Source organism: Nycticebus coucang, chromosome 1, assembly GCF_027406575.1.
Source record: "Nycticebus coucang isolate mNycCou1 chromosome 1, mNycCou1.pri, whole genome shotgun sequence".
NCBI lineage: Eukaryota > Metazoa > Chordata > Mammalia > Primates > Lorisidae > Nycticebus > Nycticebus coucang.
This window is the reverse complement of record NC_069780.1, coordinates 85,554,829-85,581,642: the sequence shown is the minus strand read 5'-3', so window position 1 is coordinate 85,581,642 and position 26,814 is coordinate 85,554,829. Positions and strand designations below refer to the sequence as shown.

Genomic DNA, 26,814 nt, shown 5'->3' with positions numbered 1-26,814 from the left:
AGCTGAGCTGACACCTAGTCAGTCTCCATTATACTTTTCCCCTCTATTGAAGTCTTTCCTTGTCTCTTCACTGGCCTCCTCTCCTTTCTTACAGACTCTCATCTTGGTTCTATGCTAGAAACTTGCATTGTCCACACTCCAAATTCTTTCCAGAAAACTGATCCAAAATAATAAAAAAAGTCTGATGGATATGCACTTCATCCATTGTTTTACATCTATTTCATTCTGATAATCAACTACATGCTTGGACCACAAGGCTTGGGTTCATCATAGAATTGTTTTAATGGTTACTGGAATTAAGTCCTGGATATTAAAAACTAGGCATTATGTAAATTAATTGTTTTAACTTATCTCTCTCTTCCATGATTACAGGTAGGGATATTATCCATAGAAGTGTCTAATTTCCTTATGGAGCTAAGATTATCCTTTAGTTTCAGAATCAGTAAAGTGATATCTTTTAATCTTATGGTCTCTGAATCCTAACCTAATCTTTTAGGGCCCTTTAAGACAAATTTTCTCTCTCTTTAGCAGTGGAGCAGGGTGGTACAGTATGCATTTAATTTATTAATTTTACATTAGCTTAATAATTTCTCTACAGTTCTGTTCCCTTTACTTTCTCCAAATATATATTTTATATTTTTATTATATATATATTTTTGTCAGCAATAATTCCTTTGTGGCCCCAGGTGTATATAAATCATGATTGGAAACAGGAAATAATATTTCTTACATGTATAAACCCATATGCCTATAACAAATACGAAATGAAACAGTGGGAAAAAATTGTTAGCAATATAAGTTCAGTCAAACTTACAATTCATCTAGTTTCTGGAGAGGGGCAAAAGTATTTTCATGTAGGTGATTAATTTTGTTTTTCCTCATTACCCTGAAAAAAAAACAGAAACACACATTGTAACTTCTTGAAGTAAAAGATTAACCCTGCAAAAATAAATGTAATGAATATATAGTTCATTTTTCATGTCAAGATTTTTTTCAAAATTTCAGATTAATTTGAGGGTTCAGATGACAAGGTTACGATGTTTGCTTTTGTTATGTAAGGTCCCTGTTGTACTTGTGCTCCTCATCCAGGTGTGCTGTATACCCTTACACTGTGCCCATTAGGTGAGAGCACACCAATTCCTCTCCTGTCTCCCCTTTCCGACCCCCTTCCTCCTCCCAAACTTGAATTAAGTTGAGTTTTTTCTTGTGTGCGCATGTATTAGTCTACTGGCTCCTGTTAGTATTGCGTGCATTGGAGACTTGCTTTTCCATTCTTGTGATACTTTCCTAAAGAGAGTGTTCTCCAACTCCATCCAGGTTAATACAAAAGATGTAAAGTCTCCATGCATCAAGATCTTTTGAAGTAGTATGAGAAATTATCCAATTTGATTTTAATCTTAAATTTCCCAAATACAGGGTGGACATAAAGTTCGCGTACAGTTTAAAATAGTTTAACATAGTAAATTGCACATGAACTTCATGAACACCCTGTATTTTAATGATGATAATAATGTCTAATTCAAAAAATTTGAATGAAATAAGAAAGAGGCTTGCAAGAGAAATAGTAGAAACTTTCACTCTTGAGAATACAGACAATATCTTGCAACCAAGAGCATAAGGAGCTGTTTAGCTGTTTCACTTTGTGGATTATGTCTGTCAAACAAACTATCCCACACCCCTTAGCACTCGTACTCATTGGGTAGTTGATGTGATTTAGGGCAGTTGCCTAGGGAAGTCTGATCTGACCTGGAGTAATTCGGAAGGCTCTTTAGTGTGGGATGATGAACCAGACTAAAGTCTAACTGATGAACCAGTTCATTTCTGCAGTGATATCATGTGTTATCAGCTTGCATAAAGGACCAAGTCATAGAAAAGTTTCAAAGGTTTCCAATCCTTTAAACACGGTGTGACAGGTGTTGATGCTTAAGTATTTATTTCCTCCTTGCCCTGCAAACCATCACCTCCTTTCCCAGTACCCTTGGACCCATAAAAGCACAACACTTGCCAAGAGGAGATACACAAATGATTTCTTCATAATGAGGTTTCCTTAAAAATAAACACAAGTATGATACAATGTTTCCCCAAAAATAAGACAGTGTCTTATTTTAAGGTGTGTTCCCAAAGATGCACTAGGTCTTATTTTCAGGGGACGTCTTATCTTTCCTGTAAGTAGGTCTTATTTTCAGGGAAACAGGGTAGAAAAGAAACTGTTTTTCAGATGTGTATTTTGTCTGTGTCCTTTAGATGCACTTTGGTTTCCTTTGGGCAATTAGTCTGAACTGTTTGGGGTTTCTGATATGAAGCACCCTGCAGCTAAAGACTGCTGAACTCAATCAGCAGAGTTCAAACTGGAGCTCACTGGAACCCACCAGAGTGGGGCATAACTGAAGGAAATACTCCGTTTTATCAGTGGTAGCTGTTGTACTGCTTATCTGCAGGGGTCCTGTGTACTCTAGGATAATGGTATTCAAACTTTTCCCATAGTAACACAGAGTAAAAAATTTATTTTATATAAGAACATAAAATATATACACACACTCACAACTCATGAAACAATAAACTTATTATCTGCATACATTCTGTATAATCTATTCAGTTCCTTTGAATTCTATTTCATTTAAAAACACTTAAAAATGACTAAATTCATTGGGCTACATTGCTTTCATCACCTACTTGTGTGCTGCAAACCACAGTCTGATAAATGTTCTGGAAAAAGAAGCTGTGAATGGGAGAGTTGAATTTTTATATTAGAGAAAGCCTGAACATCCTTTTCTTTCACAGGAAAGAAAATTCAAAATGGGCCCAAGAGGCACAAGGAGACATTACACTCAGTAACATTCTAAGGTTTATCCTGGAGTCCATAATTATATTCTCAGGGGTATGAGCATTCTACAGTATTGTTTTTTAATTTTGATTGTAATTATTTTTTTTTACAATTATGAAAACAAACCTTAATTGTTGCAGTAATAGTTTGCAAAGGATAAACATTTTTATAGTCTAAGACTTCAATTTCATCTTTCAGCTGCGTTCCAAGGACAGATTCTTGGTGTTCTATGAGAAATTTCTTTCCCATTAAAATGGGTCTACATATGACTTAGCTTTGAGAAAAACACATCTCTGTTAATACAGTGACATTCTAAGGATTCACGTGTATTTCAATTTGTGGTTACCCTATTTTTTGTTGGGTTCAGATAGAAGAAGCATAAATCTGTGGTTACCCTTGGCTGAACTTCACATGCTTCAGTGTCAGCAAACTTCAAGTAGAGAGTAAATATTTGCCATAATTGCTATCTGTATTTATGTTAGTTTTTGTCCACATAAAAGATTCATTTTTGTTTGTAAGGCGATATAATATTACTTTAAAAGCATAAAATATTACTTACAAAACAGTTAAGTTACTGCAGGAACTAAAAGTCAAATTTCTCAAATTATGGATATGGTTGCCTTCAAAGTCCCTGGAACATAAAAATAAAACGTGATAAACTGAACTTTAATCATAGGCAGAAACAAACTGGCTAAGAATTATTTACCTTCTAATAAAATATCTTTTCTTCACATACTGTTTATTTCGTACAAACTCTCTTTTGTAGTATATATAGCAGCTGAAATAATATACGAATATATAATATATTTACTGTTTTTTCTATGTTAATAATAAAAATATTTTGAGGTGCTTCTGTCTCATGTGTTCATAAGGGCGTGTGTATTAATCTGAAAAATTGAAGAGAATGAGAAGTCAAATTAAAAACTCTTGTTATGGTAAACACCTAATTTATTAGCAGATATCTACTAGTGAACCATAGTAAATATTTGTCCAGAGCTATCAATGGCATTTTCCTACGTGGTGTGATCCTATTTTGCTACAGACTCTGCTCAAGTCTGTTGTGGTTGCAGAAGCTACTACTGCCAAAACAACATTTAGCTCCCGACTTCACTCTGCAGAGAAACATTCTCAATAATCTTTTACTCCTGGGAACACGCTTGTTTACTTTTTCATATTGTCATGAAGCCCAGTGCAGTGGGAGGACGACAGGCTGCCCTTGGCTGTCCCTTCTCGATTCGGGGAGTTGTAACTGTGTAGATCCTCTGTGAGTTTCCTTGCTGTCTGATGCTGTGTCACCACAAGGAGTCTGATCCAAGTATCAGAATTTATCAAACATTTCATGCTTTATTGTGGCTTCTTTATGGTTATTATGAAGTTACTATTTTATTGCTACTTTCGTTTTTTTGAGACGGTATCTCCTTCATTCACCCGTGGTGGGGTGCAGTGGCATCATCATAGCTCACTGCAACCTCACACTTCTGGGCTCAAGTGGTTCTTTCTGCATCAGCCTCCCAAATAGCTGGGACTACACAGGTGTGCACCACTACACCTGGCTAATTATTTATGTTTTTTAGAGATAAGGTCTTGCTATTGCCCAGGTGGGTTCTTCTTTTCATTTATAAATGGGCATATGGTGAAAGTTTGTACAGTAGGGCAGAGTGTTAGCTGAAGTTTAGGGATAGATTTTCAAAAGCAAAAGCTGTCTTCTTTAGAGAAGGTTCTATTCATCTCCCTTGCCCAGTGATGAAAGGGATTGTTGGGATGTTTTTCGGTGATTAATTTGAGTTCCCTATAGATCCTAATTACCAAGCTTTTGTCTGATGCATAATATGCAAATGCATTTTCCCATTCTGAACAACATCTATTTGATTTGGTTGTTGTTTCTTTAGCTGTACAGAAGCTTTTCAGTTTAATTAAGTTCCATTTGTTTATTTCTGTTGTTGCAATTGCCATGGAAGTCTTCTTCATAAATTCTTTCCCTAGGCCAATATCTTCAAGTGTTTTCTCCACACTTTCTTTGAGGATTTTTATTGTTTTATGCCTTAGAACCTTGTCTAAAGAAGACAGACGGATGGCTAACAAACATGAAACAATGCTCATTGTCCCTAATCATCACAGAAATGCAAATCAAAACCACCCTGAGATATCATCTAACCCCAGTGAGAATGGCCCCCATCACAAAGTCTCAAAGCTGTAGATGCTGGCGTGGATGTGGAGAGAAGGGAACACTTTTACACTGCTGGTGGGACTGCAAACTAATAACAACCTTTTTGAAAGGAAGTATGGAGAATCCCCAAAGAACTCAAATTAGACCCCTCATTGCAATCCCATTCCTAGGCATCTACCCAGAAGAAAAAAAGTCCTTTTATCATAAAGACATTTGCACTAGACAGTTTATTGCAGCTCAATTTACAATTGCCAAAATGTGGAAATAGCCTAGATACCCCCCAACCCAGGAATGGATTGACAAGCTGTGATATATGTATACCATGGAAAACTATTTAACCATTAAGAAAAAGGGGGACTTCACATCTTTTGTATTAACCTGGATGGAGGTGGAACACATTATTCTTCTAGTATCACAAGAACGGAGAAGCAAGAATCTAATGTATTCAATTTTATTATTTTTATTTTTTTAAATTTTCTATTACTACAAAATAAAAGTAGACAAATGGACTGTCATTATGGCGAGTGCAGTGGTAAGCCTCATTCATCCACAAACGTCTATGAGAAGTCCAATAAGGCATACATTTCCATTATAGATGTGAGGCTCTAAATTCATAATAAGAACCATTACTAAAATAAGCATGAAATATTCTAGAAATCATTACAAATTGTCTTACTTCCTCACAATTTTCATTATCCCTTCTCAGGATTAATTAAGTATTAAATAATACTAATACCTTTAAAACCAGAAAGGACTCTCTGTAATTGTTTCAGAGAAAACAAGGAAGAAAGACACTTGTCACAGAGCATTCAACTTCCTGGCTTATCTTGCATTCTCATCCACATGAGAAAATAATAGCAGGAATCCTAATCCTTACTTACACAGGAAAGGATGAGGAAAAGCTCAGATCTCCATCGGGTTAATGTATTCAATTTTAGTATGAAGGCAGTAGATGAGCTAATACAAGGGGGTGGGTAGGTATGGGAATGAGCAAGTGGGGAGAGGGGAGGAGGGAGGGGGAGGGGAGTCACAGTGTATGGCACACTACTTGGGGGCAGGATACAATTATAAGAGGGACTTTATCTAACAAATGCAATCAGTGTAACTTAATCCTTTATACTTTCAATGAATCCCCTCCCCAAAAGTAAAAGTGGGTCCCCAAATCTACTCAGTCTGTCCCAACACTCAGTCTACTGGTCGGCATATAACGAAAAGCTATTCAGAAGTAACTGTGACTAAAATCTACAAGGGAAATTGGACAGCATTAATAGTGGTTCCTATATTCAGCTGCCGGGTTACATGTGGGATATTCGGTATTTTAGCCCCTGCATTAAAAATAGATGTCCACTAATCAAAATACATCTGAAAGATGTGAAAGACCAAAATGTGAGGAATCTAGAAATCAAGTCAATTGAAGAATTTGAGGGTGTATTTATAGCAGAGAAGAGCAAACTAAGGCTGTAGGATATATTGGTTTTTCTGTTGCATTAGATCGCAAAATTAGATTTATTAATTGAAGGATACAAAACATTTCAAATTTAAGCTCAATTTAAGCCTCTCTAGCAATCTATAGGTTCAGAGAATAAGAGTCTTATCACTATATGTGTTTAGCAGAGGCAATATATAAGACCATATCTCAATAATTTTGTAGGCAAGATTTCTATACTATGTGGGATATTATATTCGAATCTTAAATCTTGATCCTCGATTACTTTTATTTATTTATTTATTTTTTGAGACAGAGTCTCAAGCTGTCGCCCTGGGTAGAGTGCCGTGGCGTCATAGCTCACAGCAACCTCCAACTCTTGGGCTCAAGCCATTCTCTTGCATCAGTTTTTTCTATTTTTTTTTTTTTAGTAGAGAAGGTGTGTTGCTTTTAATCAGGTTTGTCTGGAACTCATGAGCTCAAGTAATCCACGCACCTCGTCCTCCCAGAGTGCTAGACGTGAGCCATAGCGCCGGGCCTAGATAACTCTTTAAAGGAAAAATTTCTGTTACGTTGGAAGCTAAGCACTTACAGTATTCCTTTTTCCGTTTTAGGTTTGGTCAAGGCCTTTGGCCTCTCAGAATGTGCTGTCATTTTCTCGTTTTATTGCAAACCACTACCACGAATCTACCACCAGGTGGCGATGCTCTCTTAATCCTCACAAATGGCTCTTCCTGAAATGAACTGTTGGGCTTGTTTAGCTGCTTATGTAACTATGTTTTCCATTAAGCCGGCAAAGATATTTGTCAGTACTAAGTTATTAATTTGTAAAAATCCGAAAGTTTTGGTCATTTGTCTTCAGGCGTCTGGTTTGTAGCAACCTGCTACCTGCTCCCTAGCTCCCAGCTCTAAGGGAGCCAGTAAGGGGTGTTTTTCTTACTGGATGTGGGGACCACCGGCTTTCCCACCTAACGAACCTCTGAACCTGACCATTTTATTTTCCCCTTTATACATGATTGAACTGGATGAAAATGAAAACTTTGGTTCTTCTATCCGAAGAACAAAAACCAAAACCCAAACCAAGAATTTTCCTGTTCTCTTTCAATTTCCTATCTTATTCTTTAGTTGGATTTGAGACACGCAAATCTTACCTTCTATCACTTCCTCCCCTACCTTTTAAACATTTCTGGCTCCTATTTCACAGAGAAAATTGAGGTGATGAGCGGGGAAAAGCCCTTGGCTTCCCTCCCAACATCAATGTGGTATAAACTTCCCTGCACATAAACCTGGTCTCCTTCTAGTCTCAGAGGACAAGATGCCCCTTTTCCTGCTTTAGGCTAATTCCTCCATCTGTTTGCTTGACTTTGGTTTGTGTATGTTCTAAAATATACGGTCAGTTTTGGCGGATGTTCTTGTGCATTCTTTGCTTTCTGTATCTGTTAGGATTAGGTGCAGGTGCATACAACAGAGACCCAACCATAAAAGCACACATAACACACGACAAAAAAAAAAAAAAAAAAAAAAAAATACCTAGAGTGGGGCAGTCCAGGGCTCGTAGTTAGTTTTACAAAGTTGTTAGACACCCAAGATCTTTCATATTCACTAGTCTCATGTCCTTGTCTTCATGGTACAAGATGTTGCTAAAGCTCGAGCATTCATTTTTGAAAAATGAAAAACATTCATTTTTTTTCCCTTTCTTAAGAAAAGAAAAGAAAGGGTTCTGCCTCTTTCTTCAAGGATATTTTCCAGAAGTTTCACACTATACTTCTTCTAGCTTCCTAGTCAGGACTTTAATATGTGACTATAAGTAGATTCAGGGAAGTCCAGGAATGCAGTATTTTAGCCGGGCACATTACTGTCCAAATAAATCAGTTTAGTTATTGAGAAGACGTGTGGCAGTTCGACATACATCAATTAGAGTTAATTTATTAATTTTATTATTTATTCTTCATATCCTTTTTTGTTCTATTTGATCTTTTATGGACCGAATGAATAGTGGTGAATTATCACCTCTTACTGCTTACACATGTCTACTTTTGTTTTGCTTGCTATATGCATCTCTTTGATGCCTCTATATTTGCAATATCTTTTATTGGACATTACAGCTATAGCATTCAAATGCCCTTCTTTGTGTTGGCCACAGTTCCACCTATTCAGACAACAAATATGATGCCTACTTTGTTTTTGTTTGTGCATACATGGCATACTTCTAAAAATGGCGTGTATTTAGGGTGTACAACATGATGTTTTGATATACATGGTAAACCGATTACTACAGTTAAGCAAATTAACTTATCCATCACCTCACATAGTTACTTTTTTGTGTGTGTGGTAAGAGCACTTGAACCTTACTCCGTCAGCAAGTTTGCAGTATACCAGAGGTCCGTAGACCAAGTCATCCTTCATAGGGGCCACTTTGTAGTCTTTGATCTACGTCTTTCCCTTCCTCCCACCACTGCTGTTTTACTCCTCTGTTTCTAGGTATTCAACTTAAAAAAAAAATCCACATATAAGTGAGATCATACAGTATTTTTCTGTACAGCTCTGGCTTCTTTCACTTAGCATAATGTCTTCTAGGTTCATTCACACTGTTGCAAATGGCACCTTTAAAAAAAAGAACACTGGATATTATTCACGTGCACATGTATTTGCCCGTGTATGTACTACATATTATATAGCAGACTTTTAACTCACTTTTTATTTTCAATTTTTCTTAATCACTTAATTATAGTTGTATTTTTTAATAAATAGTGCTATGTTAGGTTTTACTTTGTGAATGATCTGAGAATTGTTTTTTCTTTTTAAAACTAATTTTTAAAAATTACAAATAAAAATTGTATAGATTTATGGTACACAATGTGATATTTTGAAATATGTCTACATTTTGATGTATGTATACTTTAGCTAAAGGAAACTAATTAACATATCTATTACCTCATGTATTTTTTTTTTGCGTTGAGAACACTAAAGCCCTACCTTCTTAGCAAATTTCAAGTACACAATACATTGTTATTAATTATAGGAACCATGTTGTACAATAGGTCAGCTGGACTTAATCCTCCATGTAACTGAAATTTTGTGTCCTTTGACCAGCGGCTCGTTGATCTTCTCACCAACTTCTCCCTCCCTCCCAGCCTTGATGGCCCCCACTTCATTCGCTACTTCCATGAGTTTGGCTGGTCTGGATTCCACATATAAGTGAGATCACACAGTCTTTGTCATTCTGTTTCTAACTTATTTCAGTTAGCACAATTTCCTCCAGGTTTGTTGATGTTGTCACAAATGACCGGGCCTCCATTTTTAAATCTGAATAGTATACCATGGTGTTTATATCACATTTTCTTTATCCATTCATCTGTCAGTGGGCACTTAGGTTGGTCGATTCAAATCTTGGCTATTGTAACTAATGCTGCCGTGAACACGAGAGTGCAGATGTATCTCTGACATACTGATTTTACTTTCCTTTGGATATATACCCAGTAGGGATTGCTAGATCATATAGTTGCTCTATTTTCAATTTTTTGAGGAAGCTCCATGCTATTTTTCGTAATGGCTATGTTAATTTCCACTCCCATCAACTGTGTTCAAGGACTCCCTTTTCTCTGTATTCTTGCCAACAGTTAATAACTCTTGTCTTCTTGGGGACAGCCAACCTAAGAGGTATGAAGTGATATATCATGTGGCTTTGATTTGCATTTCTTGGGTGATTAGTGATGTTGAACTTTTTTTTTTAATTTCAGAATATTACAGGGGTACACATGTTGATCATTTTTTCATACACCTATTGGCCATTGGTGTGTCTTCTCTTGAGAAATGTCTTTTCACGTACTCTGCCCAGTCTTTTTACTTTTTAATAGGTGAGTTTCGACTACTTCTATTTCTTTATATGATTAATATAGTTGGCCTCAGCCTGCTAGTTTAAAGTATTGTTATATGATTACATGGGTTTTATTTATTTAATTTAATTAATTTGTTTATTATTATTATTTTTTTTGCAGCTTTTGGCCAGGGCCGGGTTTGAACCTGCCACCTCTGGTATATGGGGCCGGTGCCCTACTCTTTTGAGTCATAGGTGCCGCCTGATTACATGGGTTTTAAAAAACTTTCAACTAATGGTTTTTAAAAAATCTTTATTTCTTCTGATATTTACAAAAGCTTTGTATATTCTGTTGGTAACCTTTCTAATTATAACTTTACCTAGTGCACTGTATCTTCTCTTTGTTTTGACACTATTATTTAATTTCTATTATAAGAAATGATAAAATTAATATATATTCTTTTCCCTCCTGTGCTTCTACCTCTCTTTCACCATATAATTTTGGTCAATTTTATGCTTTTTAATTAATGGTCACTTTAGGTATACGAATTATTTACCACCTATTTATCATCTATCCGTTGGTTTCAAATGATACCCTTTGATTTTTAGCTATTTCCTCTGTAGTTCTACGGCTTTCACTTCCTGTAATTTGAAACTTCTTACTCATTTAGTATTCTTTATTTTAATTTTTAATTTATTTATTATTATATCATAGGGGCAAAATCATCATGCAATCATGGGGCACCATGCACTGGTTTTATATATCATTTGACATATTTTCATCACACTGGTTAACATAGCCTTCCTGGCATTTTCTTAGTTATTGTGTTAAGACATTTATATTCTACATTTAGTAAGTTTCACATGTACCCTTGTAAGATGCACCTCACTTAGGATTTTTATCTTCTTGCTCAGTTGGTGCCTTCATCATTATATGACAGCCCTCTTTATGCCCAGTGGTAGTCCTCGTCCTGAAGTCCTTTCTTCTTCAATATTAACATAGTTACTCTGGCTTTTAAAAAAAAATTAGTGTTGCATTTCTTTTCCTGGTTCTACAATATGTAATGTTTCCATTTTCTCTCATTACCTTAAGGTGCTTATACCTTGCGTTTTTAGCTGTTTGACTATAAATTGTCTAGTTTTTTCCAACTTCTGATTGAGTTTTTCTGAAGTTCTTAGATTTCTTGTTTGTTGTATTACGTTAATTTTGGAAAATTCTCGGCCGTCATTTCTTCTGTCCTGTTCTTCCTCTCTTCTTTTTTTAATGACTCCATTTACACATTTGTCAGATGATTCTATCCCATCCTAAAGCTCTTGGATTCTCTGTTTGGTCTGTATTTTAGTCTCTTTTCTCTTTTTGTTTTAATTTGAAAGTTTTCTATGGTCTATCTTCAAGGTCACTGATTCTATCCTCAGCTGTGTTCAGTCTGCTAAGGCCATTAAAATAATTTTTTAATTCTCTTTTAAAATTTCCTTCCTTTGGTGACATTTTCCTTACATTCATGCATATCATCCACCCTTTCACTCTATCAATTAACTTATTAATCATAAGTATCTTATTTATTTTATTTCAGGTTAATATGGGTATACACCATGATTTGGTAACATAGTTTGCTTTAGTAAGGTTAACGGTGAGTTGTAGTTGTGTCCTTCACCCAGGAATTGTGCCATCGACCTGTGCAAGGTACTTGTTAGGTGGGAATTCACCCATCCGTTATGCCCCTCCTTGCCATTTTAAACTTCACTGCATTATTCTCACATCTGAGCATTAAGGTCCAGATGTACTAGCTTCAATGTAGTACTTGGGACACATAATGTTTGTTTTTCTGATCTTTTCTTTTTTGATTTTTGAGATAGAGTCTTACTATGTTGTGCTTGGTAGAGTGCTGTGGCCTTACAGCTCACAGCAACCTCAAACTCTTAGGCTTAAGGGATTCTCTTGCCTCTGCCTCCCAAGTAACTGGGACTACAGGCACCTGCCACAATGCCTGGCTATTTTTTTGTTGCAGTTTTTATTGTTGATTTTAGCTGTCCTGTGCTGGGTTTGAACCTGCCAGCCTCAGTGTATGTGGCCAGCACTCTACTCACTGAGCTATAGGCGCTGCCATGTTTTTCTTTTTCTTTTTTCTTTTTTTTTTTTTGAGACAGAGCCTCAAGCTGTCACCTTGGGTAGTATGCCGTGGCATCACAACTCACAGCAACCTCCAACTCCTGGGCTCAAGCGATTCTTCTGCCTCAGCCTCCCAAGTAGCTTGCACTACAGGCGCTCGCCACAATGCCCGGCTTTTTTTTTTTTTTTGGTTGCAGCGGTCATTGTTGTTTGGCGGCCTGGACTGGATTCAAACTCGCCAGCTCAGGTGTATGTGGCTGGCACCTTAGCTGCTTGAGCCACAGGTGCCAAGCCTGCCATGTTTTTCTATTCTTGTCCTACTCACTTAGGAGAATGATGTTCAGTTCTATTTAAATTATGAAAAGGTATAAGATCTCCATCTTTTTTATGATTGAGTAATATTCCATAGTATACACCCACACAATTTACTAGTTCATTCAGGTATTGAAGGGCACTTGGGTTGTTTTCATGACTTTGTGGTTATGAATTATAAACATTCAAGTACAGGTGTCTTTATGATAAAATATTTTTTTTTCCTTTGGGTAAATACCCAGTAGTGGGGCTGCAGGATCAAATGGTAGGTCTAGTTTTAGCTCTTTCAGGAATCTCTATACTACTTTCCATAGGGGCTATACAATCTAGCTCCATTGTCTTCTATATTTTCAAATTCTTCATCTTGGCTTTTTCTGCCAATCAATAACCTTGCTTAGTTTCATCTCAAAATAAAAGTTTACTTTATTTTCCTAACCTTTTGTTCACCTTTGCCCATTGCCCTATCTGTTCATATGCACATTTATTACTTACATTTCTTTCTTTTTGAATTTTCTAACTTTTATGGTAGTGTTTACAGTTTTCTTATTGCTTTGAAAAAACTATTCTAAAGATTTAAATATGTTGTCTGCTATATATCTTGCAAGCATAATCTCCTGGGCTGTCATATGTCTTTTTATTTTATGTGTGCTTTTCCCTTAAATCAGAGTTAAAATTATTTTGACCAACAAATCTGTCAGATTTTCTAGTTCATACTTTGCTACATGAAAGTTTGTGCAGGACAAAGATATTATAATTAGTTTTAAGGGACATGAACACTTACAAAGCAAAGTTTTATTGTTACTAGCATTCAAACTGGGATAACATTCACTAACAAGAAGGCATATGAAATGAGGTATTTTAGATCGCTAAAAGTTACAGATGAAAATTTTAGTAAAAAAGAATTTTAAAGTATATCTTTTTAGTAATACATTTTAATTATTTTGCTTTTTCCTAGAATGCAAAGTATTTTATCTTTAAATTTCTAGATCAGAAAACAAAATAGACTAGGTTAAGTGATACAGTTTTACAAAGCTGAATGTGTTTATTTGGAGCTCAGTTTTTCTGGTCAAAATATGAAAGCTTCCTAAAACTCTTGGAGATGGGAACACTGCTCATTTGGTGATCTGTGATTAGATGAAGCGGTCAATCTCAGTTGATAAAAATCCCTTTTTTTCCTTTGATTTTTATCTATAGTGTATTGTACATTTTTCTTCTTTTTTATAAGTAAAGGACAATTATTATACATGCATAACATATCCTACACTTACATCTCGTCCCAATGCACACATTTTTAATTGCTAATTTACTTATGTAAGTATTGATCAATTGTGCTCCATTACTAGGTTTAGATTACTAAGCATGTAATACCTGTTAATTTTTCACATAAACAAGCTTCAGTTACAATGAAGGCCATTGAACTTAATTTGCCTTTTGTTTTATGACTTCATTTTGTCATCAATGTGCAGTACAGTACTGTACCATCAGGCCAAAATGCCTGTGGACTTAGTAATGATTTTCAGGATGTGTGTTTTTTCCTCTGGTGTTCCAAATTAGTATATTTTGAAATACTATTTTTGTTTTTTATGATACTTCTCACTTGTGTGTTATTATCAAGTGGATGGTAGTCCCTTGCCGCTATAATCAATGTTTCTGATCCCAACCTTTCCTCCTCTTTTTAAGTTGGCCCTACTAACATGCTGTGAAATCAAACAATTGATTTTTGAGAATTTCTTCCAGATTGAGAGAACAGAGGGTGTTTTCATGAAGTTTATTGATTGAACTTTTTAATAGTTATTTGGATTATTTATTTTATTTTTTTTACCTGTATTTTCAAGAAGCAAGTTTACTGGATAATTGAGATCTGAGTAGTGGAGTGATACTTCTTGCTACAAGCAAAGCTACTGTGTAAAAAGTTCCATGGAACATGTTCTGTTGTGCTTACCTTTCAAAAATAAGTACTAAATATCACATTCCCATTATTCAGAAGTTAGGAGTAAAACTGCTAACTGCTTAATCTTTCTGTACCAGACTAACAGGTGAGTAGATCATCAGGGGAAAGAGGGAGGTGTTACATAGATACTGTGACAGTCCTCTGGTCTTTCTTCCTCCAGGCTCTAAAGTATTTTTTGAGACATTTTATTTTGGTGAGAGTTTAGAGAATTTAGTGTAAATAATGGGGATGTTTAATATCAAAATCATGCTAAAATAATGTGAGAAAATCTGATATTAAAAACTTATCATTAGGGCGGCGCCTGTGGCTCAAGGAGTAGGGCGCTGGTCCCATATGCCGGAGGTGGTGGGTTCAAACCCAGCCCCGGCCAAAAAAAAAAAGAAATTAAAAAAAACACAACAACTTATCATTAAAAAAAAAAAACCTGCAAAAAATCTGACATCCAAAATAAAATAGGCAAAACCAGAAAATTTAGTTCTTTTCCTAAAAAAAATGTACAGTAACTTACAGCCAACGTAGTCTTGGCATGTGCTGACAAAGAGGCTTATCAGGTAAGCGGGTGAGGACATTATTCATCAGGACTCTGAAAAGAAAAGAAACCAAAGAAGTCACGTTTTTTCTGGCTCTTTTGTCATCTTGAATCAAACACGATATTATTATTATTCTTACGAAACTGCAAAAGCTAATTGTCTTCCCTCTCTAATTTTTTTCTCTGTAAGTCCAATTATTACATTTAAGTACTTGACGGTAATAAAATTTTGACAAACCGTAGTTAGTATATGGAGAAAGCATATTTGTATTGTAACAGAAAAAAAGCCTATGCTCTTCAACATGGGTAGTGAAAAGGTGATTTGAAATGAATTTTATTTCTTTATTAAGATGAATACAGACATGTCTCATCTTACTGAACTTTGTTTTATTGTGATTTTGCAGATCTTGCCTTTTTGTAGATACTGTATTTTTTTCATATTGGAGGTTTGTGGTAACCCTGTGTTGAGCGAGGCTATTGACATCATTTCTCCAATAGTATGTCCTCACTTTATTTCTCTGTATCACTTTGGTAATTCTCACAATATTTCAAGCCTTTTTATTATGATTTTATTTGTTATAGTGATTTGTGATTATGGAATCTTTGATGTTACTATGTAATTGTTTTGGGGGACCACAAATTATATTCACAAATGATGACACATAATAAATGTGATATATGTTCTCACTGTGTCACTAACTGGCTGTTTCCCTGTTGATTTCCCTCCCCTTGTTCCTCCCTAGTCCCTGAGACACATCAATACTCAATTAGGCCAGTTAATAATGCTACGATGGCCTCCAAGTCTTCAAATGAAGACTTGCGCATCTTTCACTTTAAATCGAAGGCTGTTATAGAAATGGTTAAGCTTAGAGAGGAAGGCATGTCAAAAGCTGCACTAAGCTAAAAGCTAGGCCTCGTAAGCCGGACAGTGAGCTAAGGTGTAAATACAAAGGGAAATTTCTTGAAGGAAATTAAAAGTGCTACTCTAATAACCACAAGAATGATAAAAAAACAGACACAACTTTATTACTGATATGAAGAAAGTTTGAGTGGTCTGGACAGAAAATCAAAACAGCCATAACATTCCCAAAGCCTAATCCAGAGTAAGGAACTCTCCCTAATTCTATAAAGGCTGAAAGAGGTGAGGAAGCTGCAGAAGAAAAATTGAGAGCTAATGGAGGTGAGTTCACACAGTTCAGGGAAAGAAGCTGTTTCTAGAACATAAAAGTGCAAGGTAAAGCAGGAAGTGCTGTTGAATTAATAGAAGCTGCACCAAGTTATATAGAGATCTAGCTAATATCACTGAGCAAAGTGGTTAGACTAAATAACAGACTTTCAATGTAGATGAAACAGTCTTCTATTGAAAGAAGACAGCATCCAGAACTTTCATATCTGGGGAGGAGAAGTTAATACCTGGCTTCCAAGCTTCAAAGGACAGGCTGACTCTCTTGTGAGTGGCTAATGCAACTGACAACTTTAAGTTGAAGCCAGCGCTCGTATACCATTCTGCAAGTCCTAGAGCCCTTAAACATTATGCTAAATCTACTCTGCCTGTGCTTTATAAGTGGAACAACAAAGCCTGGATGACAGGACATATGTTTACAGCATGGCTTATTGAATATTTTAAGCCCGTTTTTGAGACCTACTGCTCAGAGAGGGATTCCTTTCAAAATGTCACTGCTCACTGACAATGCATCTGGTCACTCAAGAGCTCTGATGGAGATGTATAGGAAGATTAATGTTGTTTTCATGCTCCTCTGCTAACACAACATTCATTTTGCGGCCCATGGATCAAAGCAATTTTGAATTTTAGGTCTTATTATTTAAGAAACACATTTTGTAATGCTTTAGCTGCTATCGATAGTGATTCCCCTGGTGGATCTGGAACAAGTAAATTGAAAACCTTCTGGAAAGGTTCATCGTAATAAACACAACTCAGAACATTTGGGTGATTCATTGGAGGAGGTCAAATGTCAGCATTAATAGGAATTTGGAAGAAGTTTATTTCACCCATGATCGCATTAATGTACACAGCTATGATTTAATAATAATAATAAAAAAGAAGAAGTTTATTTCAACCTTCATGGATGACGTTGAGGGGTTCAAGACTTCAGTGAAAGAACTATAGATTTATTGGAAATAGCAAGAGAACTAGAATTAGAAGTGAAGTCTGAAGATGAGACTGAATTGCTGCAATATCATTTGAGACTTGACCAGGTGAGGAGTTGCTTGTTACAGATGAGCAAAAAACATGGTTGTCTGAGAAAAAAATCTACTCCTAGTGAAGATTCTGTTAATGTTGTTGAAGTGACAGCAAAGAATTTAGAATATTAAATATATTTTGTTATGAAGCAGCAGTAGAGTTGAGAGGATTGACTCCAATTTTGAAAGAAGTTCTGTTATAGGTAAAATACTATTGACCAGCATTGCACACTACAAAGAAATCTTTCACAAAAGGAAGAATCAATTGATAGGGAACATTTCATTATTGTTTTATTTTAAGCAATTGCCATAGCCACCCTGCCTTCAGCAATCACCACACTGATCAATCAGCAGCTGTCAACACAGAGCCAAGACCCTCCACCAGGAAATGAAAAACAAAAACAAAATTATGACTTAGTGAAAATTCAGATGACTGTTAGCACTTTTTAAGCAATAAAGTAATTTTAAATTAAGGCTATATATTTTTTAGACATAATACTATTGTATACTTAATAAACTATGTAGTAGTGTACATAAAATTTTTACATGTATTAGGAAACCAAAACATTTTGTGCAAGTTGCTTTATTGTGATACTTGTTTTATTATGAAGGTCTGGGGCAGTAATGATGTGCTTAAGAACATTTGAATAAAATGCTAGTGAGACCACATTTAATTTGATAGGCTGATGTTCTAAAGGACACAAATCTTATAAAATTGCTGAAACTACATATAGCCTCACAGCACATGATTAGGAGATGGTTTCTAGTTGAAAAGGCCTTATTGGGTTTTGACATTCCAAATGTAATGTTATTAAATTTAAGCATTCGTTTTATTCATCTCTTTTCCTTCAGTGTCCGTCAGTTGAATATTTGTTTTAGGTTAATACTTACAAAAGAATAAGAGAATTTAGTCCGTAAAATGTTAGTGGGGAAATTCGACTGAGGCGATTATCTTCAATTATCCTGCCAGCCAGGAAAAGAAAATTAATTCATTTATATATCTTTAAAGCCTGAAAAGTAATGCTATAAGATGTCACCTAAATTGAACCTACAGCCATTCTAGTCTGTGAAGATCTTCAAAAACACCTGGCTTCAGGAAGGTGATTCTGTTATGACTGAGATACCTGGAAAAGGATAAATGACAATACATTTGTACCTTTTGGATGTTTTATAACAAGGAAAATTAAAACAATGATCACCAATCTTAAATTTTCTTATATATTATTCTCATCATGCCACTTCCCTGCTTTTGAATTTCTAAGAGTTAATTTCACTTACCTTATCATCTCTAGCTTTTAACTTCCCCATAACTAATTAATACATTCATCAATTCATTCATTCATCAAACTGTTGTGAGTTCCTACTCTGGCACTGTGCTAAGTTTGTCGTTACTTTTTTTAAGGGGCTTTGGGTCTGGAGGGGAGACAGCATGAGACGAGGTTACATGCAACAGTGGGAGAGCGGAAGGACGTGTACAGTGTATAGTTGCTCTGCCATCACTGAGGAGAAAGCATCTGCCTTTGCTAGGGGAGGAGATGGCAGTGCCTGGAGGAATAGGAGACAGGAAGGCTTCACTAAAGGAGGCACACTTGGCATGGCACCCATAGCTCAGGGGTTAGGGCACTGGCCACATGCACTGGGGCTAGCGGGTTTGAACCCAGCCAGGGCCTGCTAAACAACAATGACAACAACAGCAACAACAACAACAAAATAGCCAGGCATTGTGGCAGGCACCTGTAGTCCCAGCTACTTGGGAGGTGGAGGCAAGAGAATTTCTTAAGCCTAAGAGTTTGAGGTTGCTGTGAGCTGTGATGCCACGGCACTCTCCTGAGGGTGACATAGTGAGACTCTGTCTCAAAAAAAAAAGGAGGCAGAGTTGAGAAGAGTCTTGAAAGGTGTCACGGAGTTCATAAAACAAAGCAAGGGCAGAGGGAAGAGCTTGTACAAACGCTTGTACAGAGAAAATAACAAGGCAAGGGAGCGCCAGGAAATTCAGGGGGCCTCGCCACCAGGGGCTGTGAGGAGCGATAGGTGAGCCTGGGAGGCGGGTGGAGGCCTGCCTAGGAATAAAGGGCACTGCATACCTTGCTAAAGGGTCTGACCTGTCCTGCCTACCCAGCTTTACTTCCCGCTCTTCTGCCGAGTGAACCAGTTCCTTGTTCTCTAGTGTGGGCGCCTCCTCTTGCCACCTTCATCCCTGTTGCACTCTCCTCACTGTGGCCATTCACGGCCCTAAATCTGCTGTCAAAGTTTGATTCCCAACTCTTCTACTAACTAACTGTGTGATGCGACCTTGAGGATGCAGTTAATTCCTATAAACCTCAGCTTCCCTAACTCTAAAATGAGGCTATCAATCCCTAATTCCTAGGCTTGTTGTAGCAGGTGAGGCAATCCATGCCTTATGTACTACATATTCATTATTTATTATGTTAAATGACAATGTCTCTGCTCATGCTTCCCACTCTAATTTCTTTTTCTTAATATTTTTTTGCTCGGTTATAAAATAGGTTCTGAACCTTCCAATTTATTTCCTATTTTTCCCCTCTATGGTTCATATGCAAGTATTAGTTCAAAGTTCACTTCCACTGCTACACGGTTAGACTGATTTCTTTCTTTTCTCTACTTTTACATATCTTGGAGTTCATGTCCTGTTCAATTTCTCCTGCCAGGACTCTGCCCTTTTCCACCAGGGTGGAAGGTAGCAAGAGCTGACACCTCATGATAGAGCTACTTCCTGCCCTCCTTTGTAACCCTGGAGCTCAGGGGGGCACAGGCAGGGGTAAAATATAGCGTTTTTTTTTTTTTTTTTTGAGACAGAGTCTCACTTTGTCACCCTTGGTAGAGTGCTATGGCATCACAGCTCACAGCAACCTCCAACTCTTGGGCTTAAGCAATTCTCTTGCCTCAGCCTCCCAAGTAGCTGCGACTACAGGTGCCTGCCACAATGCCTGACTATTTTTTTGTTGGAGTTGTCATTGTTGTTTAGCTGGCCTTAGCTGGCGCCGTAAGCACTGTGCTATGGGTGCTGAGCCAGGAAATAGTTTTAACATTTACCATGAAAAACCTCAAGGGGAGTAAGCCAACTCACCCTGACCCCAGGAAAAAGGCATTTGATCCACCCTTTTGCCCTTTGCTCATTTGTGCAGCCCCATCCCCTTCAGTTCTCAGAGCCATCCTTCTCTGTCCTGGATGGGAAATTGTCAGACTTTCAGTGAACCATAGTAGCAGGTTTGGGTAGCACCGGTTTAGGATGTTAAGTCCTTTTTGCCATGATTTGCTGTTATATATTCATTGGTGTTGTTTCCCCAGCCTAGATCACAGGTTTGTCGAGAGCAGCTGGTGAGCCTCTGCCCAGAGACTGCTCGGTCTCGGCCTGAATGCTGACGGATAAGCTGCTTACACGCTGCCCATCTGGCTTAACTTCCCATGCCTTCCTGGTGTCTGTCTGAAGGATTTGTCCTCTATACCACTAATGAATACCATGCATGAGTCAAAAGCATGTGTCTTATGGTTATTTATAAAAAAACCAGAAGTACATGGTGGAAGTAGGGTGAAATAATATTCCAGAGTTATACAAAAGTAGTGAAGAAAGGCTGGCGTGGTGCAGCATGGCTGTAATCCAAGCATCTGGGAGGCCTTGCTTGAGGTCACAAGTTTGAGACCAGCTTAAGCAAGAGCAAGTCCCCATCTCTATTAAAAATAGAAAAAATTAGCTAGGGGTTGTGGTGGGTGATGGTAGTCCTAGCTACTGGGGAGGCTGAGGCAAGAGGATGGCTTGAACCCAGAAGTTTGAGGTTGCTGTGAGCTAGGCACTCTAGCCCAGGGTGAGAGGGAGACTTTGCCTCAAAAACTAAACAAAAGAAAAAGAAAACAAAAAGAAAAAACTTCACACACACACAAACCAAACAAAACCAACAACAACAACAGTGAAAGAGATGCAGGGAACCTTTCGATTTACTCTCCAGTTCTGTGCTACGCTTCAAGATCTCCCTCACATCTGCTGCACAATAAACCAAGCAGATGCTGTTCAGTGAGATTTGACAAGACTCATGGGGAGAAAGAATGTCAGGAGACTGAGCCCATCATTGACTGTGGGTCCTTTGCTAAGAAACCACGAGCAGGGATGGGTACAAAGAGGATGTGAGGGAAATGGTTACTGCCAGGGCTTTGAGTCTCTTGTGGCCTTCTTCCATCTTGCTAGTAAATTACTAGTGATCTTTTTGGCTCAGCCCCAAATTTGATACCACACGCTAAAAATCAGACTGGAATGATTTTCTTGGGTTAGGTAGATAATGGAATAAGACAGAAAACAAAAGGACAGAAATGGAAATCCAGGGCATTATATATTTATATGATTTTTGGTTATCCACTATTTCCTTTCAATTACCTCTTCTAGGAGGCTGCTTGGTAGAATTCAATAAAATGGAACTTTGACAAAACTTATTTTAAAAAGCTTTGCTCTTAAGCACAATAAGATACAAATTCATACCCATTGGGATAGTTATTGTCAAATCAACCAAACAAACACAAAATCCAGACCAGAAAATAGCGCGTATTGGTGAAGACGTGGAAAAATTGGAGCACTTATGCATTTCTGGTTGAAAAGCAACATAATGCGGCTGCTATGGAAACCAGGATGGTAGTTCCTTCAAAAAAAAAAAAAAATCAAATGTACAGTTACCATATGACCAGAAATCCCACTTCTGGGTATACACCTGAAAGAATTGAAGCAGAAACTCCAACAGATATTTGCTCTCTCATGTTAACAGCAGAATTATTCACAATAGCCAAAAGGTGGAAACAACCCAAATGTCCATCGACAGAGAAATGGATAAATAAAAATGTAATGAAATGCCACAGTGGGATGGCAGTCAGTCCTGAAAAGGAAGAAATTCTGACAGATGAGACAGCACGGATGAACAGTGAAGACCGTGTGCTGAGCGAAGAAGGTCAGATACACAAGGACACTTTATGATTCTGCTTATATGAGGCACTCAGAGGAGTCAATTCATAGATACAGAAAATAAGATGGGGAAGGGAAGGAAATGAGGTTATAATTTATTTAACAGGTATGGAGTATCAGTTAGGGAAGATGAAAAACTTCTGGAGGTGGATGGTGATGGTGGTTAAACCTTTTCACATATTTTCAATGTTTAAATTTGTAATAAAGTAGACATATAAAATTTACCATCTTAACCTTTTTTTTTTTTTTTGACACAAAGTCTCACTTTGTTGCCCTCGGTAGAATGCCATGGCATCATAGCTCACAGCAACCTCAAACACTTGGGCTCAAGTGGTTCTCTTGCCTCAGCCTCCCAAGTACCTGGGAGTACAGGTGCCCGCCACAACGCCTGGCTATTTTTTTTAGAGATGGGGTATTGCTCTTGCTCAGGCTGGTCTCGAATCTGTGAACTCAGGCAATCCCCCTACCTTGGCCTTCCAGAGAGCTAGGACTACAGGCGCGAGCCACCATACCCGGCCCTCATCTTAATCATTTTTAAGTATATATTCAGACGCATTCCCAGAGTGATGCTACTATCATCACCCTCCCTCCGCAGATCTCTTTTCTTTTTAATTTAATTTTTTATTAAATCATAACTGTATACCTTTATAGGGGACAATGTGATGATTTGATATACAATGTGGAATGCCTAAATCAAACTGATTAACATAACCATCACCTTACTTACTAATTTTTTTGTGGCAAGACATTTATAATGTACTCTTAATTATTTTGAAACGTACCCTTGCATTGTGCACATTAGGCGAGATCCCACCAAATGCCCCCCCTTCTCCCACCAATCGCTCTCCCCCTCCCTCTTCCCACAAGTCAACAATGTGAACACACTTAACGTCACTGCTATGTACACTTAGGGTAAATTTTATATTATGCATCTTTTACCACAATAAAAAAGTTTTTTTTTTAACCTTACAGTATTTATATACTCATACAAGTAGGATTAGTGAAAAAAGAAAAACAAGAATGGGGGAAGCCTTCCGGGTTTTATTTCTTCTTCACAGATCTTATCATCAGGCTTTTTTTCTTTGACTAAGTTCATTCCATCATCACTTCTGTCACCACAGAGAATGGAGAGAAGTCCTCATTCTGTGCCAGGCACAGCGTAGACAATGCTTCCCATAGATCTTCTCATTTGCTCCTTACAACAACACTGAGGTGGGATCGATTATAATTTGTATTTTATAGTAGAGAAAATGGATGCCCAGAGAGGAAAATAAATGCTCGAGGTCACACACCTAGCCAGTGATACACTTAGGACTCAGACTGAAGCCTGTCTGACTGGAAATCCCAGGCTTTTCACCGTGACGCTGTCCTGCCCCTTCAGCTCCACTCACTGCCATCTCCTTGGCCTTACTGTGGGTGGGAGGATAGGTCTGGATTGCAAGGGGCCAGGCTGCCAGACCACCATGGAAGGGGCACGTGGTACTTACAGTTTATTAAGGCTGTACAGTCCTCTGAAAGCATAGATGGATATCGATCTAATTTTATTGTTTTGCAGGCACCTGTGAAAATGATGATTAAAAAAGAAAAACATAATGAAACAGAGTTTCAGTTCTGCAAAGTGAAAAGAGATCTGTGGATGGACGGTGGTGATAGTAGCACAGGAGGTGAATATACTTACTGTCTCGGAGCATGCACTTAAAAATGAATACGATGGAAATTTTTATGTTATGTATATTTTAGGACAATTTCAACAATTAAAAATTGAAAAAGGTGATCGTGGACAATAATTTAGTGATACTACATACCATGCCACTTTATTTGGCTGTTAAATTCATGCATACTTAGGCTGGTTTTTATTAAGAAATTCTTATCATAGAGGTAAACAGATGATAGTTTACTAGGGATAAAAATTTAACACATAGCAAAGCACTCACTAATTAGACAGGCCTGGAAGTCAGACCTTTGACCATTTCCTGCTAAAATTCTTCAAATTTGGCAGTGCCTAACCCAGTGCTGGCAGAAATACAAGTGTATGACATCTTTAATGCCTCAAATTATATTCCATTTTAATCACAAATCCGCCAAGCAAATCAACTTTAATCTTATTATTTGGTGCAATTTATAAGGACTTTAAATGGCAAAGGAGAAAAATATGAATAAAAAGAATCAGGATGAGAAGATTAGATTGGAAGCCAAGAAAAGAATGCAGGCTGACACAGTTAAGTGAAGTGTTTATCACTGAAGGTTTTACCTTGAGTTAACCAGAGGTCAAAGGAAGTGAGTACCACAGCACCAGCTATTGCATCATAGGGACCCACATAAAGCTTTGCACTTCTTGTGCTCACCCCAGCTTGTGGGGAATGAAAGGTAAAGAATGGGCTGCAAACCTGCCTTCTTGTTCAGAGTGCAGGTCACCATTGATCTTTACGGTGTCCCGCAGTTGACATATAATTTGTTATAAATTTTAGGAACAACAAGGGAGAAATACAAAGCCAGACAATTAAGTTCATGAACTCATCCTAGAAAAAGTGCTTTGAGGGGTGGACTAGGTGCTGGCTTTGGTGCACAGCTTCCCAAGGGGAGTGCTCGGAAGGTTACTATAGTGATATTCAGCAGTGAGGTATGTAGTAGCACTTTTTCTAGGATACGTTCCTGAACTTAATTGTCAGACCTCATAGATAAATGACTGCCAGTTAATTAGCAATTTCGACTAAAAGGGATTTCCTATATTTCCTACATGCAAGAAAAGCTAATTATGATTGTGAAATGTTATGAAGTTTATTATGCATTTGAAAATTTTCATGACATGCCGTGGGCCCATCCAGGTAGCAGGTAATGCAACTTTCTTACTATACACAGGAGGATTTCAGCATGTATTTGCTTCTGTTGTAATAGATTGCATTGCCTTGAGGTTAAGGCAAGGTATACCTTTGATAACCAATTAGAAAATTTTCTGTAATTGGGCTACTTGGATCATATTGTTACTTGGAACAAATTGGCCATTCAAGAATGAATTTGACAACCATTGTGCAAAAATGCTAGATTATTGTGTTATATAGACCTGAAGTTTGATATTTAGATTTGTAGTCTAATTGCTTTAAATAATATGGACTTAGGATGATGCTAAAGATCAGAAAAATCCCTCAGACTTCAGAAATCAGAATTTATACGTTGTAAAAATTCTTCCACATTCTATTTTTAAACTCCTGAAAATCGAATAACGAGGTATCCTCTTTAAGTTTTTGTATCAGGCTTAATTTTGAAATTTTCTTCTCTTTTGATTGATAAGCATTCAGAAAGAATTTCTGAAAAGTCATTTTCATTAGAATTTTTATTTTCAAATATGAAATATATTTTTCTGCAGATGATCTGGGTTTTTAAAGCATTTCATTGAATGAGATAGGTTGATTTTTCTTGTGATTCTATAATATTTCCATCTTTTGTCTTAAAAAATGTGTATTTGTCAGGTTTGTCTAGTGTAAAACTAAAACTAAAATGAATACAGATATGAAAATAAAACAAGGAATTCTGGGCTGGGCACAGTGGCTCATACCTATAATCCTAGCACTCTGGGAGGCCAAAAAGGGAGGATCCTTTGAGTTCGAGACCAGCCTGATCAAGAATGAGACCCCATCTCTACTAAAAATAAAAAAATTAGCTGGCTGTCCTGGTACATATCTGAAGTCCCAGCTACTTGAGAGGCTGAGGCAGGAGGATAACTTGAACCCAGGAGTTTGAGGTTGCTGTGAGCTGGCCTGATGCCATGGCACTCTAGCCTCAGCAGCAGAGTGAGACACTGTCTCAAAAAGAAAAAAACAAAAACAAACCCCCCTGCCCCCTGAAGGAATTGTGAGATGCTTTCTAGCTAGTGTGATTTAGGTACAGAGTAGCTAAACCTAACAATTCAAGTATATGATGATATAATTTAGTCGCAAAGTTGATCTAAATGACAGGTAAACATCACTGGAACCATTGTGGATTTTTGAGAGTAAATATATGACCCTAAAATGAAGGAAGGTAGTCAGTTACTACTCAAGGCCGAAATAAAACCCATCCTAGCAGGCAGATGTGAAAATGGGATCAAATCCCCCAAGCCAACATGCTTCAAACCACGGTAACTTGCCATCTCAAGTAGAAACTGAATTTGAAAGCATTTGGAAGAAAATTCTTCACTATCTAATCTGGATGGCAGATCTGGCAGAACCCCATTACATTTTTCTCTAAGATAAGCATTGAGGTGATCTGTGCTAGAATAATGCACAGAACAAAAGCTTCTGAGTATTTCCATTTTGGGTAATATAATAGGAGGATTCCCAGGACACCTGCACCTGCTTCTTTGGTAATAGATATTCGAGGTTTTTTTAGAATGGTTTCTGGGACTCAGAAAAGGTATTACCTGAAAATCTCCAGCTAAATAATTCCCTGAAGAGAGTTAGCAGTGGGATAGCATTGGTCTTCACAGAAGTGGGAAAAAACCTATATGCCCCCAAATGCTAGTTTATTTTAATACCCA

The 26,814-nt window shown here is 37.3% G+C and overlaps 1 protein-coding gene across 4 annotated transcripts in view; it reads right to left on the bottom strand.

Annotated features, from left to right (window-relative positions):
* Window positions 1-26,814, bottom strand: part of RXFP1 (relaxin family peptide receptor 1) — a 158,932-nt gene that overhangs the window by 21,675 nt on the left and 110,443 nt on the right. For 2 of the 4 annotated variants that reach the window (XM_053583505.1, XM_053583503.1), the window contains exons 7-12: window positions 23,789-23,860; window positions 18,391-18,462; window positions 18,230-18,301; window positions 15,116-15,190; window positions 3,384-3,455; window positions 815-886 (exon numbers count right to left, since the gene is read on the bottom strand). In XM_053583505.1, coding sequence (XP_053439480.1) covers window positions 815-886; window positions 3,384-3,455; window positions 15,116-15,190; window positions 18,230-18,301; window positions 18,391-18,462; window positions 23,789-23,860 — 435 coding nt within the window. The remainder of the gene's footprint in view (window positions 1-814; window positions 887-3,383; window positions 3,456-15,115; window positions 15,191-18,229; window positions 18,302-18,390; window positions 18,463-23,788; window positions 23,861-26,814) is intronic. The other 2 variants (XM_053583507.1, XM_053583511.1) reach the window with 2 other exon arrangements.